General features: G+C 29.6%; 3 protein-coding genes across 3 annotated transcripts; 2 read left to right on the top strand and 1 right to left on the bottom strand.

Annotated features, from left to right (window-relative positions):
* Positions 1 to 2,289: 2,289 nt before the first annotated feature.
* Positions 2,290 to 4,716, top strand: LOC118491597. The gene is made up of 7 exons (XM_035989489.1): positions 2,290 to 2,298; positions 2,385 to 2,593; positions 2,665 to 2,785; positions 2,873 to 3,067; positions 3,159 to 3,227; positions 3,317 to 3,502; positions 4,525 to 4,716. The coding sequence occupies exons 1-7, from the start codon at positions 2,290 to 2,292 to the stop codon at positions 4,714 to 4,716; spliced, it is 981 nt and encodes a 326-aa protein (XP_035845382.1).
* Positions 4,717 to 9,452: 4,736 nt separating this feature from the next.
* LOC110933977 lies at positions 9,453 to 13,996 on the top strand. Its single transcript, XM_035989488.1, has 5 exons — positions 9,453 to 9,528; positions 9,688 to 10,057; positions 10,162 to 11,102; positions 11,193 to 12,413; positions 12,501 to 13,996. Exons 1-5 carry the CDS (start codon positions 9,453 to 9,455, stop codon positions 13,994 to 13,996), a joined length of 4,104 nt encoding a protein of 1,367 aa, XP_035845381.1.
* Positions 13,997 to 14,838: 842 nt separating this feature from the next.
* LOC118491596 lies at positions 14,839 to 16,656 on the bottom strand. Its single transcript, XM_035989487.1, has 4 exons — positions 16,648 to 16,656; positions 15,861 to 16,220; positions 15,218 to 15,781; positions 14,839 to 15,087 (listed from the first exon to the last, which is right to left on the bottom strand). The coding sequence occupies exons 1-4, from the start codon at positions 16,654 to 16,656 to the stop codon at positions 14,839 to 14,841; spliced, it is 1,182 nt and encodes a 393-aa protein (XP_035845380.1).
* Positions 16,657 to 22,054: the final 5,398 nt, after the last annotated feature.

Raw genomic sequence — 22,054 nt, 5'->3', positions numbered from 1 at the left:
CCTGCTCTTGTCAATTGAAGATTAATGTTCGGATTCAGCATCGGAAGTTAAAGGATAGTTTAAGAAGTTACAGATACGCAATTTGCAATTATTTACTATCAACCTTTTTTATAATTTATAATTACTATGTGGTTTACTTGGTTTTATCAATGAAATTTGTTATAATCCAGCGACTCTGTCTGTGTTTATGTTACTAACAATTGCAAAATAGTAATTATGTCTTTTCATCTCTGTTATTATTTCGATAATTCTGTTCAATTTCTATTTGTTATCAATTTTTTTTATCTGATGTTTGTTCATGTTTGCACGTATATTTGTAAATCAATGATTCGTCTGTCTTTACTTAGATTACTAACATTGTTGGTCTTTACATTTCATCCTCAGATTTTGCCTCATCCGTATCTGGTTTTAGCTCAAATGGTCAAATGTCATAGTGTACAGGTTACGGTTTTCAAACTCTCTCTGGATAGAATTCTGTTTTAACTATGATATGAGCAATTATACTATTAAAATTTCTTTATTTGCAACATCCTAAAAAATGTATACATTGTTTATAAAAAACGCATTCTTTAGGTAACTGTGAATATGTTTATTTGTTTTTTTTAATTTATTAGTTTTAATAGCAAACCAATAGTAACAGATTAGGAAATTAAAACCGTTACCCAAATTACTTTGTCTCCCAAAAATTTTTATTTTTGCAAATTATTTATAACTTCCAAAAATATCTTCCAGTTATGCCATAATTTACTCATTTTTATTGTATAAATAAGACCAGAAGTTAAAGACTCCCACTCCACATTCAAATTGTGTTTCTTTCTCGTGCTGTGGTTTTCGAAATCTGAGGTTAAACCATTTTCCCTGTTTTTAATTGTTTTCTTCATTCTTATATAGATCAGAATTAGAATCAATTACTAAAATTATCTTTCTTTACCAGTGAAATGGAGAACAATCATATTACTATGTTCAGGTCACTTAATGCTCATTCCACCAATTATACCATCAAAGCTAAGATCATATCTATGTGGGATAAAAAAATGAATGGTTATGATAACCAAATCTATCGTGTTGACATGTTGTTAATGGATGAAGAGGTAGCATATTTAAAGTTTTTATATAATTATTAATATCCTTTTTTTTATCAATAATTATACGTGTTCATTTTGTATGATTCGTTATATATAATTTATATTTCAGGGTGCCTTCATTCAATGTAGCTGTTTACATAAGCTTTTCAAACGGTTCCTTAAGTTTTTGGTAGTTGATGACTGTTTATTGATTCATAAACCATCCCTAGCCAAAGATACAACCAAGATTAAGGTTACCGGAAAAGATCAGAAGCTATCTTTTTATGCTTTCACGTCTGTTCTGAAAACTGATAACTGGTCTGGTCCTCGGTACTTATTTAAATTCACTGATTTTAAATCTGTGTTGAGTAAAAAAATTGAAGTGAATACACCAATAGGTAACTACTGTATACTTTTTATTTTTTTAATTTTTTACTTATGATCAGTTGTTTGTATTTTTTCATACTATTTTAATATACAGATTTCATCAGTTATTTGGTTGTCTCATATCCTATTGAAGATGCAAATAGGAAGGATGGATCTAAAACAAAACGAATGAGCATTACCTTGAAGGATCTCGAGTAATAATGTTATAAACAACAATTTAATATATATGTTTTTAAGTCACTATATGTATTGATATATTCTTTTGCTATTAAATAATTCAGTGACTTTGATAATTTACAGAGATCAGAAGATTAGTGTAACGTTGTGAGAAAATTATGCAATCACTTTGTCAAACTACATGAATGACAAAAATCGACCTGCTCATGTGGTTATACTTGTCCATTTTGGAACAGTTAACATATATCAAGGTATTAACTATATTTTCCAATATGGTAATCTAAAAATGTATTTTAATTATCTATATTAGTCTTTACAATGCTCAAACGATTATTTTATACCTGTCATTGCAATTAAATGTGTGTTACAATCAGGTAAAGTTGGCCTGACTAACATGTTTGAAGCAAGTCGTGTCTTCATAAATTCTGATATTCATGAGATCAAAGAATTCAAAGACAGGTATATCATTAATAACTTACTATTCGTTTTATAAAAAGGATTTAAATTTTTATTAATATATTATACTTTAATAGATATCTTGAGAAGGAGTTTTCTAAATCATCGTCAAGTAAACAATCATGCTCACAAGTGATCTCGAATACAGAAGATGAGTTTCTAAATGCTGAAGATTTTGTTTTGACCGGTTTTATTGCTTCAATTGATGTGGTATGTATATCAAACATATATATGCTTAACGTATCTTATATGTCATTTTTACATACTTATCTCTAACTACAATCTTTATCTACTTGATAGGAGAAAAAGGTTATCATTGTTGGTACTGTTATAGCTATTTCAAATGATAAGCCGTGGTATTATTTATCATGCAATGTTTGTAAGAAGCAAATTGAAGAGAAAACTGAGTTGGTTGAAAGAGATGATGGCAGTTTTGACGTGTTGGATGACAAGTCGTTTGAGTGTATAAACCCAGATTGTGATGCTGTTGACATTGTTCCTGTTCATCGGTATCTATACATTTTTACAATTACTTTCAAAAGTCATTTTATACAAATGTTAACATTTTATCGTATAATAGATACAAGATACCTCTAAGGGTTCAGGATTCAACTGGAACCATTTCCTGTACTTTGTTTGATTATGAAGCTATTAAGCTTTTGAAAAAAACCTCGAAAGAACTGCTAGATATCTACTCGAAGGTACAAATATTTATCATTCTGATAAAGGTTTTTCATGTTTTATTACACAATCTATATATATGTTACTATATCTTTCTCATTATACAGGTTGACACTTCCACCGAAGGATCGTTTCAATCACTTCCATCTGAGTTTGCTGTGTTGTTGAACAAAAAGTTTGCATTCCAAATCAAAATTTCCAATTTTAACATTACCAACCAGGTTGAAAACTATGGGATTTCAATGTTATCTTCTGATGAGGATCTACTTTCTGCTCTGGAGAAAAAATGGAAACTTAATGAGGTTACGCTTTTCTTCCAAGCATAATAATATTTCAGTTATTAATAACTATATGTCTTTATTCATAAATTGAAACAGTTCTGAATTTTTGTAGTCTGACTTGTCTGAGTCAAATGTTCAAAGTTTGTCCGATTCAGTTGGTAATGTCAAAGGTTTAGGGAAGGTATTATACTTGTGTTGTTCTACACTTTTTTTACCTGTGGATAGATTACGTTTTTATCAAACTGATGGATGTTTTTTTCTTTGATGTAGTTTCAGGAATCTCAATCTGTGATGGGTGACAGCGTTACGCCAGATCCTATAGATGGTAGTGATCAAGATGCGACGAAGTTCGAGAACATTAAACGTAACCTGGAAGATGTTTATGATGTTGATGCTGTTGATAGCTCTTCAACTAAACGTCGTAACAGTCCTGGGAAAGTTGAAATAAACGATGCTGTCAGCTTGGACCTCATCACGCCAAAAATTGAGAAATAAAGATTTTGAAGTATGGTCTACAAATGGTGTTGCATGATTGAACGTTTTTAGTATTTTTAATAATTATGCTTTTTATGAAGACAAATTTATTACTTTGACGGTTATTATTGCTTGATAATTATTACATTTTCATTTCCTTTGGTAAAGTTTGTGTTTATTTTAATGAGGTTAAAAGATCTTTGATATAAGTTTCTAACATGGTGCAAAATGTGAATTTACCGATACAATAATTTATATATCATGTTTTGAACAAGATTTCATAAAAAAATCGAAAAAATTTATTGTGTATTTTAAGATTAGATAGCAATGATTATCCAAAATAATGGTTTCTTTTTTTTTAGGTTCTAATAATTAAATATATAATAATGATAAGATTTTATTCTTATTTATTTTATTCATCTAAACCCTAATACCTAAACCCAAGATACTTATTGTTACTTTCGTAGATTTGTAAATGACTTATAAGAATATGTATCATTTACGTATGGAAAATTTCCCATTGAAATTTAGAACAATATAAATATGAAATTTCCCATGAAAATAACAAAATATAATTCTATATTAAAACGATATGTGATCAATTCCATAATTGAAATTAGGAAGGTATCTTAAGTATGGAAATTTCCCATTTTGACATTATCAATTCCTATTTTGAAATTCTTTACTCATATATAAACACATTGAAATCATTGTTTTTGTAATTGGTTTTAGAAACACAATGGTTGAGCTTCCTTTTCATTTGATACTTTTCCAGATTTTAATAAGGATCGATACGAAATCAATACATCGATTCAAATTGGTCTCTAAACAATGGCTTGATGGTTTATCATCACGTGAATTTGCTTTTAAACGTGGTTGTTATGTTGAAGATTATCTTGTAATGTTTATTGAGTTTTATTATTTACAACACCAATTATGACTTATTTTACCAATTTTCATTATTCAATAAACTGACATGTTTGAATTTTTTTTTTTTTTTTTAGGAAATGCTCCAAGACCAAGGTTTGTTCATTTCTTCGTCCGTTTTGATGGAGTTGTGGCCGCGTGAACTCATTGAACTGTATGGACTTCATGATCAACATGCAAGTGAAGAGAACGTAAACGTTATAGAGGAGATGGTGGTTATTGAAAATGGTGAACGTACTATTTATCAAGTATATGATAATGACAATTAGCAATTTTCCATTGTTAAAATAATATGTTTATGGGTTAATGGAAAACCTTATTATGGTTCTTACTATTAGATATTTCGGTTTTATTCAACTTATGGACATTTCTTAAAATATTTTAACAATTATATTGATTAATTATATAATTATAAAATCTGAATAGTTTTTGGGATCACAAATAACTTTCATTACAAACTTACGCAATCATAATTAATATCAACTAATTATGTACTTATATTTTGTGCTAGAATTTAGCAACAATTTGCCTAATTTGTCTATCGACTTTCTATAAATGAAGGAAGAAGTGTGTATAACTTTTTGTCATCAATCATTTTCTTTATTCAATGTTTTAGTTGCATTTTCCAGTTCATTTTTAGATTTGTGTTTTTGCTTGTCATTCCTTCTAACAAGTAAGTTTGCATCCATTTACCGTTTCATTGTCTGGAATAATTTACTTTGAAACTAAATCCTTCTGCTTATTATTATCCATCAGGTATGTTTACCACTCTTATTATCTTATTTGATAAATGAATATACAATGGTTTATTACATGTTATTTTTCTAAAATCAATGTTTTTGTTAGTTTGATGCAACACAGAAAGAAGATGATTAACATTCATTTATATACTTATATAGATTGTTCAGCTAACCGATAATAGTTTGGCTTTACATCTACATGTTACATAATCATGTAGCCAAAAAACTAACAGCATTGTCTTCATAACCAATTATATGGTTACCCCCCAAAACCCTTATCATTCACAATCCATAAGCCAACAAAATATAACACTACTACCATCCTTTCACATATTGTTCTATTTTCGATCCACACTTTTTAACTCGAGCACCTGTGTAGACGTAACAAAGTTGAAGTGTAGCATGTCACCATTCTTCAAACTGTTTGCAGACATAAATTTATCCCACTTCACCATTTTGTAACGCGGTTTGCCACCATTTTCTTCTGTTTCCACTTCATTACACATGATTTTTCCTTCTAAAGTCTGAATCTTCAATTCATGAAGTTCTTCTGTAAGACCTGATCTCCTTGCAACCTCAACAGGAAGTCGCTACATAAAATATGTTACATGTTATTAATATAACTTACCTTATTAACTACTTACATTATCTTATACATTATATTTCAAATTTCCATACCAATCTGTTTTCTCCTTTTCGAGTAAACTCATAATTTTCAGTATCAACTTCAGCCTTTGATGGAATTCCACTACCAAGCTTCCTTTTCTTTTCTTTTCCAATTTTTGATACCTTCTCTTTGTAGTTTATACTCTGTGAATATAATTATTTTTATGAATGATATGCATTATATTATTGTGAAAGATGTTATTCAACAATAACTGATAAGTGTTATAATACATGTGATTAAAATAAACTTTACCTCTCTTTTGATTGATGATCGGCGATAGTTTTCAACTTTTGGTGTCACCACTTCCGGAGTCTTGTCAACCTCCTTTCCTTTTTTGATGTTGATTCAATCACCTTTACAAAACAATAGTCTTTTTCGTAAATCTCTTAAATATATAATGGTAGGGATCAAAAGTATATATAATTAACAGTTTTAACCATATGTAAAAGCTGTGATTATGTATACTAAATCTTTATTACCTCATCTTTGACGTTAACCTCAAAGGTAGAATCATTAATTTTAGGTGATGTAACTTGGTCACAATATAGAATGCCTTGTGTCCTACTCAAAATCTGCTAATTTTCATTTCCAAAGATGTTATCCTCATAATTAATGAATGTTCAATTTCATTTGTATTCGAAACTAATGCAACAGTAGTATATTATTTCATTAATCAACATTTTATCATATACTTGATGTAAATTATAATCCAGTACCTCATTCATCACTAAATCTCCACTTGTATCCCTTTCACTTTCAGATTCACCAAACTTCTGCTGGAAAAAAAAAAACTAAAATATAAGCAATCTGAATTATGTGATATATGTTGTGTGTAAGAAAAAAATACTTACATAGCAAACACTTTCTTGGAATGTTCTTTTAGATATGATTTCACAAAAATCAGTATCTTCGGATTTTTCGTGAAAACCCAATTCAACTTCAATTCCTTTCCTGAATACCCTCAATTGAAACACAAAATTATCAATCTTCTCAAAGATCATTGTGTCACCCTCCATAATTTCCAACCTCTCACACAGTTTCGGCCATCCGTCCGTAAAAGCATAGGTAACATGAATCTTGGATGCCATCACATCCCAGTACTTACCAGCTGCATATAGTTGGTAAATGCCGTTTACCTCGTGATTTTTGAAAAACATGGTAACAAACTCACTTGGAATTACCTGCAAGTTATTAATGTAAGTATATAAGTATTACTATTAACAATACAATTTCAAATCAATTATTTTATAGAGTTTGAATAACTATTAATTATTAAATAGTATGCTTACCGTAAGACCCAACTTTGCTAAGTTGTTCATTGTTATGAATGATTCATCACACACATTCTTTAAGAAAGGATAAACCTCCAACTCTTTATCCCCTAAGCTTCTAAACAGCAGCCAAGTGTTTTTTAACAAATTAAGACTGTTAACAACAGCCCTCCAACCATCTGTTAACACTGGTAGATTATTCATGTGTCTAAGTCTTACAGTCCAATGTCTACCGTCTTGATGATGAACCTCTATGTTCATGTGTTGCCAATCTTTTCCCCATTTTTTGATCACAAATTCAACAGGTACCAGCTGGGTTAACAGTTTCATGAAACATAAAAAAATAGGCTTATGTCAATATTACATATTACATACGATGTTTAGATCCATCAATTTAGAGATGAAAGTACACATACCAATGAGAGATCTTTAGGTTCTTCCATCAGTTGAACAAATGATGATACCATCTTTTAAACTGCAATGTAGTCATATATTTTTATTTTTTCTTAATTTTAATGTTTTGATTTTCAATTATAAAGCTATTTTCAAACAGTAGAACATATAAAAGACAAATATTCCAAATAAATATCATTTTCTGACTAAAAATCATTCTTGACAATATTATGAACATTTAATAATTAAACAGTACTTACTTATAAAGCTAAGTATTTTCCTATTAAGTTATCCGACCCCTAATTGTATTTTTTATGTTAATCTCATATTCGGTTATCTAATTTTTTTCAAAATTAATAACTTAATACACAGTCAATGTGATTTAAACATGTAAGTAATCCTATTCTTAGTCAGATAGTTTAAAATTTATAGCAACCCACTAAATCAATGATATTCAAAACATGCAATCTATAAATACTACTGATATATGATTTCATAATGTAACTCTGTTCTAACTCCATCCGAATTAAAGTTACTTATACATTTCACACATGATTATTACTCAAATAGTAGTGAATGAGTAGTATATCGATGATAAGGATCATACCTTTTTGTTTAAAATTGTCCGAGAAGGTATGTTGCAATCCCTTTGATTATCTTCCAATTTAGAAATTCTGATTTTTCAAAACCCTAGATGATGAAGAAGACGGTTGATTGTGTTTTAGTTTTTAAGAGAAATGATGTGTATAATGTAATAATGAAATTTTTTATGGGGAGAAGATATTGATTGATGGGTTAGTAAATAAACGGCTATGAGATGATTACATTTTTTTTTATTATTATGTATTATGTATGTTTTTCAATTATATAAATTGTATGTTTTTCAATTATATAATTTGTATGTTTTTCAATTATATAATTTAGGAGATGTTAAATAAGAGAAGATTAGAAAATACCCCGTTGAGTGATATCACTTTAGTTCCGGAATCAATTAACAGTAAGTTTTGTTTTTACAATTATTTTTTACGTTAACGGTTAAATTAATTTGTTTCTTTTATTAAATTTCTTTTTATTCCCTTTTATTATTATATAATTATTTAGGTACACTTGGAAGGACACCATTGTCGAACATTACTAATGGTAAAATTTTACATTGTAGAATTCTTCAAATAGCTTTTTTGCTTTAATATTTTTTGTATTCTACTGATATAATCTAATTTTTTAATATATTTAGTTACAGATGATTCAGTCCCTTTATTATGTAATTCAAATGGTATGTCATATTTTAATGTAACGTTTTTTATTGAAATTTGTTTATAATCTCTATTTTTTTTATTTTATATATAAACTGTTTGTTTCAACCTAAAAAATTAATAAAATGAACATTTCAGCATTACTTGCTGCTCATAGAAGAAAAATGCGGAAGATTTATCTTGATAATAGGCGAACAAAGTCAAATAAAAGAAGAAGTGCACCAAGTGGTAGAGGATCCTCTAAAATTGTTAACAAATCCCAGTTAATCGACGAAGAAAATTATAATCCGAATCTTCCTTCTTCATCTAATAGTTTTCAGACAGTGCGTAACTTTACATCTTTAACAACGACAACACCCTTAAGTGGCATAACAACTGGTAAGTAATCTGATAATATTTTAAAAGAATATCTCATCTCAATATATTTATATATATATGTATGAAGTAGATTTGCATTACAATCAAAAGTATGTTTTACTAACATTTAATTATGACATTCACAGGTGCTATTACTTTTAATAACCAATTAACCCATACGCCTAGCAGTTCCAGTTTTCTATTGTTTCAAACATTGTTACACAAAACAGTAACAACATTCTTCGATCTTCTTCTACGTTGACTAAGCTTAAATCTGGTAAACAAAAGGTTTTACCTAAGAAACGTATTATCGAACCTATTCCAATGGTAGATCTTACTTCTGATGACGACAATGAAAATTTACATTCCATTGAAGACCCTTATAAAGGTGTATCCACAGGTAATAATAATGTTACTATGTTTTAAGTTAAATAATATTTTTTTATTAATTTATGAAAATCGTAATTGAAAATGAATGTTATGTTTACATATTATTTGGATCATGGTAATCAAATCCTTAGATGTGAGATGTGTCATTCATTATTATGGTCTGATGAAGGTGGTAAAGGTAGAATTACATTGGGTAAGTTAACTTATAGTTTATGTTGTGGTTATGGCAAAGTGGAGCTTCCAGATTTGAAAGAACCTACTTCAGTATACAAGGATCTATTTGGAAATTCTAATAAAAAAAGTAAGCACTTTTTAAAGAATATCCGTCGATACAATTCTATGTTCTCCTTCACATCAATGGGTGGAAAGGTAGATTCGAGTATCAACAGTGGTAAGGCACCATATGTATTTCGTATTAGTGGACAGAATTTCCACACATTAGGTGGTTTGGTACCTGCACCTGGTAAAGATCCAAAGTTCTCCCAGCTTTATATTTACGATACTGATAATGAAGTTTCAAATCGGAAAAGGTTGTTCAGGTAATATTACACCATAGTTTATAGTAATTTAGTATTTTCAATGTACCAATATTTTGATGTTACATACTATCACATATTTACCTTATGCGTTTCTATTTTTTCAGTGAATCTACAAATAAGTCGGATTCTCATTTAAAGCAGTTAGATATTCAGCTCATTAAGTTTTTAAAAGACTTCCTGGATCATAATAATGAGTTGGTTAAAAGTTATAGAATTGCAAGAAACCACTTCAATGAGAATCCTAATGAAAATTTCAAGCTTCGTCTCATTTACAAAAGAGATCTTGACGGTCGTACTTACAACTTGCCCTCAACTTCAGAAGTTGCTGCATTGATAGTTGGTGATCTACATAAAATAATTGATCATCGTGATATTGTTGTTGAGTCTCACACTGAAGGTCTTCAACGAATCAGTGAACTTCATCCATCATATCTAGCACTTCAGTATCCAATCCTTTTTCCTAATGGTGATGATGGATATAGAATAGACATTCCTCATAGGGATGGTATACGTACGTTAAAGAAAATTCGACCCAAGTGTACAATGAGAGAATTCTTTGCTTATAGAATTCAAGATCGATCATCTGCCTTTTCTATAATTTTAAATGCTCGGAGATTGTTTCAACAATTTTTGGTAGATGCATATACCATGATTGAGAGTGAAAGGCTTAATTATATTCGTTTTCAACATAAACATCTTAGGTCTGAAACATATTCAAATCTTCAAAACTTGAAAAACGAAGGAAAAGATGATCTATCAAATTCTGGTATATGTGTTTTATTACCATCTTCTTTTACCGGTGGATCACGCTATATGCAACAAAACTATTTAGATGCTATGGCTATATGTAAATGGTTTGGATATCCCGATTTTTTTATTACCGTTACATGTAATCCGAAGTGGCCAGAGATTAAACGATACTTGAGAAATACTTCAATTAAGCCTGAACACAGGCCAGACATTTTGTGTAGATTGTTTAAAATAAAGCTCGATTCACTTACAAAGGATCTGAAGGACAAAAAAGTATTTGGAGAATTAAGTGCAGGTATAATTATACTTTTTATATATTTTTATAATACCATAAATATTTATAATTTATTTTTAACCATTTACTAAATATCATTTTTTAATGTAGCCGTTTATACTGTGGAATTTCAAAAACGTGGATTGCCTCATGCTCACATTTGCATTTTTTTGAAACCGGAATCCAAAATTTTGTCCGTTGATCATCTTGACAAGTTCATTTCTGCTGAGATACCTGATAAGAGAGAAGATCCAAGCCTATATGCACTTGTGACTGATTTCATGATTCATGGTCCATGTGGAAATGCAAATCCGAGTTGTCCTTGTATGGTTGATAGTAGATGTTCAAAAAACTATCCCAAAAAATTCAACCCTGAGACCACCACTGATGCTGACGGTTTCCCTGTATATAGAAGAAGAGACAATGGAAACACTGTTATAAAGTCCAACGTTCAATTAGACAACAGAAGTGTTGTTCCTTATAGTCCGGTTCTTTTGAAAAGATACCAAGCTCACATTAATGTTGAATGGTGCAATCAAGCTGGTTCTATTAAATATTTGTTCAAGTACATTAATAAAGGCGCAGATAGAGCTTCCCTTGTAGTGTCAAACCGAGACGGTACAGAAAATGAACAAACAACAAAGGATGAGATCAAAGCGTATTATGAAAGTAGGTACGTTTCAGCATGTGAAGCTTCTTGGAGGATATTTGCAAATGAGGTTCACTTTAGGTTTCCTCCAGTTATGAGACTTCCTTTTCATCTTGAAGGTCAACAAAATGTTGTATTTGGAGCCGAGGACGATATACAAGAAGTTTTGGATAAGCCATCAGTTTCTTCTTCGATTTTTCTAAAGTGGTTTGAGATGAACAGAAACGATGAAGATGCACGGAAACTTACCTATGTTGAGTTTCCTACTAAATTCTGTTGGAAGTTAATAGATAGAGTATGGAAACCCCGTAAAAGAAAGCTGTTACAGATCGGACGGATTCATTCTGTTTCCCCTGCTGTGGGTGAACCGTATTTTCTTAGAATTCTCCTAAACAAAGTCAAAGGACCCAAATCGTTTGAAGATATTAGAACTGTTGATGGTCAGGTGTTTCCAACTTTCAGGGACGCGTGTTATGCTATGGGTTTGTTAGATGATGACATGGAGTACATTGAAGCAATTAAGGAAGCCAATTTTGCGGGTGATGGTCGTTATACTCGTGCACTTTTTGTTACTTTGTTGTTGTCAAACACATTGTCAAGACCTGAATATGTATTTGAACAAACATGGAAATTATTGGGCGATGACATCTTATACAATAGAAGAAGATCAACAAAAAACAAAGGTTTCTTTTCAATATATTACCCATAACATTATTCAGATACATTTTATTCACATTCTTAATCTTTATTTTATTTTTTTATCTTTACAGAACTTGTAATGTCTGATGAGAGGTTGAAGAATCAGACATTGGTTGAGATTGAAAAGTACCTGATTCGAAATGGTTCCTCTTTGACACGATGGCCGACAATTCCTTATCCTGATTACGATTCCTTTGCTGTTGGAAACAATGGTTTGGTTGACGAAGAATTATCTTTTGATATTCCGCAGCTTCAGAGTGAGTTACATACTCTTATATCTTCATTGACTGACGAACAAATGTCCATTTATAATCAAATTATGACAGCAGTTGAAGATGGAAAAGGAGGTGTATTTTTTGTATATGGATATGGTGGAACAGGTAAGACATTTCTCTGGAAGACTTTAGCTTTATCCGTTAGGTCTAGAGAACAGATCGTACTAAATGTTGCTTCGAGTGGTATTGCTTCTTTGCTAATGTCAAGAGGTAGAACGGCACATTCTAGATTTCACATTCCCATAAATTTAGATGAGAGTTCGATGTGTCACATAAGGGCTGATGGTGATGTAGCCTACTTGCTTAAGCATACTAGGTTAATTATATGGGATGAAGCACCCATGGTACATAGGCATGCGTTCGAAGCTTTAGACCGAACCTTTAAAGATGTTTTGGTTGACAAAAGCAATTCTCAGTCGGATGTTTTATTTGGAGGTAAAGTAATTGTGTTTGGTGGTGATTTTAGGCAAATTCTTCCTGTTATTCCAAACGGAAGTAGGCAAGAAATTGTTAATGCTTCGTTGAGTTCATCTTACATATGGTCACACTGTAAATTACTTACCTTAACAAAAAACATGAGGTTGACTATCGGTGCTTCACAATCCACAATGGTGGAGACTGAGAAATTTGCCAAATGGCTTCTTGATATCGGGGAAGGTAAAGTTGGAGGTGACAACGATGGCGTTGCAATTGTAGAAATACCTTCTGATATTCTAATTACAGATTCTTCCGATCCCATTGAAAGTTTAATTCGATTTGTGTATCCGTCGGTTTTAGAAAGATATATGGATCTAGATTATTTTTCTGAAAGAGCCATTCTGACACCGAAAAATGAGGTCGTTCATGAAATAAATGATCGATTGTTAGAGTTGTTTCCTGGTGAACCAGTAGAGTACCTAAGCTCTGATACTATATGTGAAACTGAAAAAGGTATTGATTCCTTCCAACAAGAGTTGTATTCACCTGATGTTTTGAATGGTTTAAAGATATCTGGTTTACCAAATCATCGTCTGGTTCTAAAAGTTGGTGTTCCTATTATGCTTCTTAGGAACATTGACCAACAGAATGGATTATGTAATGGTACAAGGTTAAAAGTTACATATCTTGGAAAGAGGGTTATGGAAGGTGAAATTATATCAGGTGCTAATGTTGGAACTAGAACGTTCATTCCAAGAATTAGCATGATTCCATCCGACAAAAAAAATACCTTTTGCTTTTCAAAGACGACAATTTCCTGTTGCTGTGTGTTTTGCTATGACAATCAACAAGAGTCAAGGCCAGTCTTTGTCTAAGGTTGGTCTTTATTTAAAAGAACCAGTTTTCACACATGGCCAGTTATATGTGGCATTATCTAGAGTTAAATCAAGACAAGGGGTGAAGATATTAATTCTTGATAAGGATGGGAAACCTACTAATACAACAACCAATGTTGTTTATAAAGAAGTGTTCACTCACCTTTGATATGTTTTTCATGTAAATTTGTATTTTAATGACTTTAATAAAACTTTAACTATTGTACGAGATTTTTATCTATTAGTTGTAGTATTTTTTAATTTTTAAATTTGTTTATTAGTTTTCCATTTTTTAATTTACTCATAGTAATTAGTAATCATATATTTCTTATCTATATGTATATAGTTATCGTATAGATTTACTTATTTTTTAAATACTTCATTGAAACCCGAAATGTATAAACCTAGCCATAAATTTGTACTGTTTTTAAAGTATTTTCATTTTATGTTGGACAAATGATATGTTTAATTTATCTTTCATTGCAGAATATAACAGTATTGTTGTAACTGATGTGTAAATTGTTATAAATATTTTAAGTTGTTAAATTAATTTGTATGTTGATGTAACAATCTTAAAATCACACGTTGGTAAATATATTGTAAATCATATTTCCATTGGCAAGATATAAATATTATAAATTAAACATTAAACATATAACGGATTCATCATAAAGTAAGTTTGATCCCATTTAGAAGTATAGAAAGGTCTACATCAAGATATGTTAATACATTCAAAACACCTTATAGGATGAAGATGCAAAATGAAATTTAGAGAATAGCCAACCAACAAAACTAGAAGAAACCCAAATTATAGTTATATTGTTTAAAAAGTTTGAAAGGAACTACTTGACAACCTTCTTCAGAATCAGTTTGTTTTGAACTGGGCAATAAACAAACGTGCACTTAGCTGGAGAATTGATACCATTTGGTTTTGTAAATTTCTTACGCCATTCCAAAGCCTCATAGCGAAAACCACCACCGTGTTTATCAGCACGAAAAGAAATTAACGTGTCCACTCCAGCCAAGTTCTGGACGTACATCTCCATAGTCATATCAATTCTGGATGCTTCAGCAACATTTACATTAAGACGCTACAATAAATAATTATAACAAAATATTAGATTATGAGTGGTATAACACTGCAAAATTAAATACTAAAAATAATTTTTGGATTTTCTATTATGTCAATATATGTAAAATATGAATAACAACTGAACTTACAAAACGCCTGTCGTACTTCCATTCAAACTCAATAGGATTGTAGTCCGGATCACCCTTTTTATCTTCTTCAGAATCTGAAACTTCAACGTCTTCCTCATCATACATTCCATCGATATCAGAGTTAGTTAAGATAGAAGAAACATCAACAGAATCATCATTCATTGATTCATTATAATCTGGATCAGATTCATCCTCATCGTTTTCATGATCGGTTTCATCATCGGTGTCTTGTGTTTCAATATTTGAAGGACCTGGTTTAGGTATGTTTCCAGCAGCAAGCGTGTATAGACGCTTCGGCACAAGAATCTCACAACCATTCAAGTCATAAACAATCAGCTGGAAATTTTGTTTAAAAATGTACCTCATCACAACGTAATAATCCGGGTATATAGGTACGTAATTCACAACATTGTCCCATGAATCGTAGAGTAGATACACCTTAAGATTACGGTCTTTCTGAATCATCACATCAAAACTGTCCCACAAATTAACATGGACCTTGAATGTTAACTTGCTAATAGATGGTAAACGTATTGTATCTTCAACGAAATCAGCAGGAATTATCTGCGTATAATATTCATGCAGTTTAAATAACATAAATTTGTTAGTGAAAACCATATAAAAATATTGTTTGTATACTCACCAAATTATCATTCGACTCTTCTGTGAAGCGTTGACAGAAGTACTCAACATTGCTTATCGTTTTCTCGGTAGACATGGAGGTAAACAAAGGAACATTAGATCCGAAGATCGGATGGTCTTGCATATTCTTAAAAGGTGTTAACAAGTACGAATACAAGTCAATTTGCTTAAACATCAGAAAACAACCCTCCGTAAACGATAGTTTGGCTACAATCAGTTCCCAACCATCCATGAACACAAACGCATCTTTATGTTTAGTCAAAAGAACTTCAAATTCCTTACCGTTCACACATTTGATAATGGCTTGATTGTTTGGTTCAGCATTCAATAGGAATCTGTTGCTATATTGATTTGGTATTTCCTTGAAAAACATAAGATGGATTAACATAAAGAAATGAGGAAAAAATGATGTACTTATAAGATTAATTATCTTACTAGATATTCTGAACAGTCGGAGGAAAATATTTTATAAAAAGACGTCATAGTTATCTGCGTTTGAACAAACATGAACTAATTAGATTAGGTATTCCGTTGAATAAAAAACATAATCAATGTACTGAACATAATCTAAACAACATATTCACATAATAAAATGTTTTCCACAATTATCATAATGCAAAAAAGATGATGATACCTAATATAATCAATTTAACATATCTAGAAAGTAAGACCTAATACCATAAACATTTAGTATATAATAACGGTAATCTAACATATACTTACTAATATAACATCTTCCATTGTATAATACAAAATAAAAATTCAAAATCAGAATGTTTTAAACTTACCTTAAACATGTCTTTTATCATATATCACATTTAATACATCAAAATAACACATATCGTTCAACTAATCTCATTAACAAACAGCCGAATGTGCTAAATCTATATATAAACATGAAAAGAAAAGAAAATCCACAATCGAAGATTAGACCTTCAAACTTAACAATGCTTTCCAAGAGTTAACAAGAACAGTACAATGAAATTCAGAATTTAAGTTATTGAATCATACCTTTATGATCCGAATAAGTGAAGAAGATGAAGATGATGTAACCGATGAAAAAGATGGAGGTTATTGGGAAGTGGGAGAAAATCTTTGTATATGGAGAAGACATATGGGTTAAAAGATTTTGTACAAAGAAACCCAAATAATTACATAATCTCATTAGTTTTATTTTAATATATAATATATATCTGTCGATATCATACAAGTAAATTCTCACCATATTTACTTATATTATGACTATTAAATTTAAATTAGAATTTATTAACTTTACGGAAAAATATTTATTTACACTTTCTTAATTATTATAATTTTAATATAAGTTTTGAATTTGTTAAAGAGATACTAAAACATTATTAAAATAGTTTTAAACTTTCTAAATTAAGTGTATTAATTATCGAATCATCGATTCATTCCAAAAACATAATAGTCAAACTCTTTCTAAAAAAACATATATAGTAAATATAAAATTCATAAATCAAAAATAAATACAATCATCTTAGTATTTACTTTATATATAGATTTAGTTTAAATCGTAATATAACATTTTAAATTAAACAACTTCCTAAATTAAAATGTCTTTATAAATACATGTTCAAAGTTGTTAGAAATTTATACATTACAAGAGAAAAAACTTTATTTCACCTCGAATTTGAAAAGGTATTAGTTTAATTTTGATTTATTTTGTACTCTATTCTACCAGTAATATATAAATTTATTAATGCCACTTTTTTGTTTATTTTCTACATACAAAATTAACTTTTCGTTTATATTATTGTAGATGTCAACTGATGAATTTATCATGAATACTCCTTTGAGGAATATATATATGATCTTTGGCAAATTATGAAGGTGTGTATATATATTTATAATGGCAAAAGTAGATGAACATTGTCTTTAAATTAACTATTTTCATAAATTTTATTTTATACAGCCTCAATTTGTTATCATACTTGGTACTATTACTGGTATCGATAAGCATTTTGGTTGGCACTATATGGAGTGTCCTAAATGTTTAATCGAGGCTGGTACAGATTTTATAGACAGCCCGAGTATGGAGGAACAATTTTTCTATGTGTGCAAGAACCCTAATTGTGATGAAAGTGTTATATATCCAGTTCCAAGGTAATATGATAATTTGTTATCTTCTTTAATATTTATATGTTTTGTAAAATAATCTATTTGTATATATGTATGATTCTATTTAACTTAATTAGATTCAAAATAAAAGTTCAAGTGGAAGACAACAGTGATGATGTTCCACTAATATTATTTCATCCTCTGGTTGATGAAATCATTGAAAAAGTTGTTCTCAAGTCGGCTGAACAATTGTTTCAAGAAAATATAACACCTGTATGTATAAATCATTTTTCCCTTTGTCTATTTTTTTCATTGTATTTTCTAAAAATTTCTTATTAACTTTTTCATACAATATTTTGATTCATAGGTTGTTGAAAAATTAATCTTTCCCGTGGATTTAAACAACTTGATTGGAAAGAAGTTTGCCTTTAAAATTGAGATAACAAATTATAATCTTACTAACTTTGATGAGATGTATTTTGTCACGAACTTGACTGATGATGAGTCAATTATTAATAAGCTCAAAGAAAAGATGAAGATTACGGAGGTAATTTTTTTTTTCAATACACGTTTCATACTAATAAATTAATAGTTATATGATTTTTAATTATATTATTTTTTAATATATTTTCACATTTCTTTTAGGTAAATGATAAAGAATTTATAAAGAAGAAAAGTCACATCCCAAGTGTGAAGGACGATGATGTTAACACCAGTTGTGATACCAATAAAAATAAAAAAACGTACATTGGATGACGTCTACGTGTCTTCAACTTCAAGTACTTTCAACACTTTGGAGAAAGTTAGCAAGAAATTAAATTAGCTCATATTTCTATTATTTAAAATCAGTTTTTTTGATTTTTACATTTGTAACAATGGTATTTTGGATTTTTAGTATGTTTGATGTGGGTATTTGATCGTTATATGTTTTTTTAATATTTTATTAATAATATAAAAGGTGCTCTTAATTCAAATTTTATATCGGTTTCTTTAAACGATTTTTACATATATGTTATTACACTAATACATATTTATCATAAAGTAAGAAACAATGCATATCAATTTTTGTGTGGGTCAAAAGGAAGTTGGCCCAATATGAAAACACTTTTTTTGAATCTAGAAGGTCTAAACATAATAAATTGTAACCCAAGGTATGTAAATTGACCCATTTGATCCAATACAACCAAAAATAAACTCATTGAACAACCAATTTAATTTATCCATTATCTAAGATTAATTTTTAAACTTGCTGCACTAAAGGCTTTTCAAAATAATAAGATATCTAACAAATTGTTATATTTATTATAGCAAACAATTATTCCGTATAAGCATTACAAAAGATTGATTAATCTTTGGCCACTTAATAGCAACATTATATTTATATTTAAATATAATCTTAAATATATCATCAAACCAATTTTAGTCAATCTTCCAATTGATTTGCAATCAAATTATCAATAAAATTCGTACTACATATTTTAAAAAAAATGCGATGAATCTTACATAATTAGTTCATTATTTGCTTAAAAATATATAAAATCATTCTATAAATAGATTTTGAATCGCCTTTAATTTTCCTCAAAGATTTGTTATATATTATTGCATTATTCGGCACTAACATTAACAAGAGTTAACATAATATACTTTTGTAGTCATGTGTATGGAAATATGATATTTATGGATAATATATATGTTACGTATTTTATAATTTAAAGTTGACTTCTTTTTTTTTAATAATAATAGATTTCCAATATATGATGAAAGTCCTATAAATACCCATATTTTCTGTAATTCATTGTCATTCTTCAACTATAATACATAACATCTGCAGTTACACGGTTAGTTAATGTATACTGTATTATAAATGTTCAATGTTCCATTGATAATTTTCAAGTTTTTATACAATTAGCAATTTTTTGTATATGAGTCTTTTTGATTCAATTTGTATTACTCACAAAAAGATGAATGATAAATATTTTATTGTAAATCAGAATATTATACTTTATTTTTTTTGTATTTTGTATTACAAATGTTCCTGTTAGAACTATATAATAATTAATAAATCTTAAAAAGCTTATACAATCGTTTTTTTATAAGTTTTTTTCAGGGTATTACGAATCATGGAACGTGTTGGGGATTACATGATATTTGAAGAGATCTTATCTAGACTACCTGCAAAGGTAGTTTGTCGTTTCAAATGTGTTTCTAAACAATGGTGTTATGAATTATCTACACCAAAGTTTGTTTTCATCCATGCTCGACGAGTTGGAAATTCAATACAAAAGAAGCTGCTCTCCTTGAAAGAAAATTCAATTGTCGTTGATGACATTGTAGCTGGCAACTTAGAAGAAGATACAAGCGAAACAGTTATTTTTCCATACGATGTCGAGCCATCCTTTTTAAGCATTATAGGTTCGTTTAACGGACTGATTTTACTTTGCATTAAAAGGAGTTACAATGAGCTCCTCCTTTGGAATCCAACGACGAGGCGTTTTAAGGTTATATCGGACGACTATTTTAGTCGTTATTTTGGTCGACACAACGATACGAGTGGAATGTACTTTGACGAGCACAACGATCTAAAAGTGCTTCATATTAATTGTTACTGGGATGTAGTTACTGCTCGTGTATATTCACGACATAATGACTCATGGAGAAAATTGAATTTCTTGAACGGAACTCAGTTTGGTTCAAACTTTTATTTATGGTCTCCTGGAATTTATTCAGACAAAAAAATATATTTCATGGTTTCCAATTACTGGATTCCACCCGGTGAAAGGAACATAGTTGTTTTCGATGTTATATCTGAAACTTTTAGTATACTTCGTTTTCCGGAGCATATGGAAGTCAATCCTTGTCAAGGACATTTTCTAACAATTTCCAACAAGCTGCATGTGATTGTCGTTCAATATGCTGGTCAACTAATTGCAGATTTGGTCAAATATGAACATGATGAGTGGATCAAGGTATTTTCTTTCAATAGGGCTCGCATAGTTCATCATATGGAGACGCAGGAAAGGACAAATATAATTCAAAACAACAAGTGGTTGATAACAAGTATTTGGGGAGATACTGTTGAAGTTGTGCTTTGCAATGATTCTTTTAACTACATCCAACTTGTTGACAACTACAACGGACCGAAAGGTGCATTATTTTTGGAGACAATCGTTTCGCCTTTCAATTAGAAAATATGATTTAATTAGATACTATTAACTATTTCATCTTTTTATGTTTTGTTTTGTTTTTCGAACTATCTATTTTCTTTCAAGTATCTCAAATTAAATATTTTCATTACTATAATAATACTAGGATTTTGTATTTTGTTTCATTTTTTGGTATGGTCAATAAATATATTGGTTCATAATTGCGGCCCAATTAAAACCTGGGATTCTGATTAGTTGTTTTGGACGACCCAATGATAGTTTACAAATTAAATTTGTAGGCCAGTATTTGTTGGTATATGTGATTTTGGATTATTTTTTATAAAGCGGCCCAATCATTTTTTATAAAGCGGCCCATTAACCTGGTATAATTACATTTTCTATTACTATAATACCATATGTCAATAAAAAATATATTATTCAAATTTACTTATATACGTTTACACAACTTTCCTATTTAAGTTAATATTTGTATTAGTAATTTCAAAGATTTTATACACAATTTATAACTGTGTATCCAAAAATACCCCAATCTTTTCAAAATGCCAGTCAAAGCTGTAAACATATTTCAATTTAATAATTATATTTTTTTTCTGTTTTCATTTAATTAATAAGGTTTAAAAAAATACTATCATACTAAATGAGTTTGACTATATCTATGTACATTTTACAAAAGTTAACGGGGTTTATGTAAATATGTTTTTAATCCTTTGCTATCTGGACTGAATATCCAAGCTATTACAGAGCATTATTAAACATCAACAAATATCACTTCTCAAAACTTCATACAATCATCACATAGAAATATCTTCACCATCTCCAAACATTATTATAATTATATTTCACTCTTAACCTAAAAGTTAATAATTTCACATGAAACCTTTAAACACTCATGGAGGCCAAATTGGGATATTACTAAAACCGAATAAAAGATTTTGTTAGGAAGGGAAAG

The sequence above is a fragment of the Helianthus annuus genome, chromosome 4 (genome assembly GCF_002127325.2).
Source record: "Helianthus annuus cultivar XRQ/B chromosome 4, HanXRQr2.0-SUNRISE, whole genome shotgun sequence".
NCBI classification, from domain to species: Eukaryota; Viridiplantae; Streptophyta; class Magnoliopsida; order Asterales; family Asteraceae; genus Helianthus; species Helianthus annuus.
The sequence above is the reverse complement of the archived record's forward strand: the minus strand, read 5'-3'. Positions and strand labels throughout refer to the sequence as shown.

Bases quoted from the DNA above. Each gene is read 5' to 3' on its own strand.
- LOC110933977 (XM_035989488.1), top strand. From the start codon at position 9,453: ATGGTAGATCTTACTTCTGATGACGACAATGAAAATTTACATTCCATT. The intron at 10,058-10,161 runs GTAATATTACAC...CTATTTTTTCAG, and splicing joins AATCGGAAAAGGTTGTTCAG to TGAATCTACAAATAAGTCGG. The intron at 12,414-12,500 runs GTTTCTTTTCAA...TTATCTTTACAG, and splicing joins AAGATCAACAAAAAACAAAG to AACTTGTAATGTCTGATGAG.
- LOC118491597 (XM_035989489.1), top strand. The intron at 2,594-2,664 runs GTATCTATACAT...ATCGTATAATAG, and splicing joins GACATTGTTCCTGTTCATCG to ATACAAGATACCTCTAAGGG. The intron at 3,068-3,158 runs GTTACGCTTTTC...GAATTTTTGTAG, and splicing joins AAAAATGGAAACTTAATGAG to TCTGACTTGTCTGAGTCAAA.
- LOC118491596 (XM_035989487.1), bottom strand. The intron at 15,782-15,860 runs GTGAGTATACAA...TATTATACGCAG, and splicing joins AAGAGTCGAATGATAATTTG to ATAATTCCTGCTGATTTCGT. The intron at 15,088-15,217 runs GTAAGTTCAGTT...TATTTATTGTAG, and splicing joins GGAAGTACGACAGGCGTTTT to CGTCTTAATGTAAATGTTGC.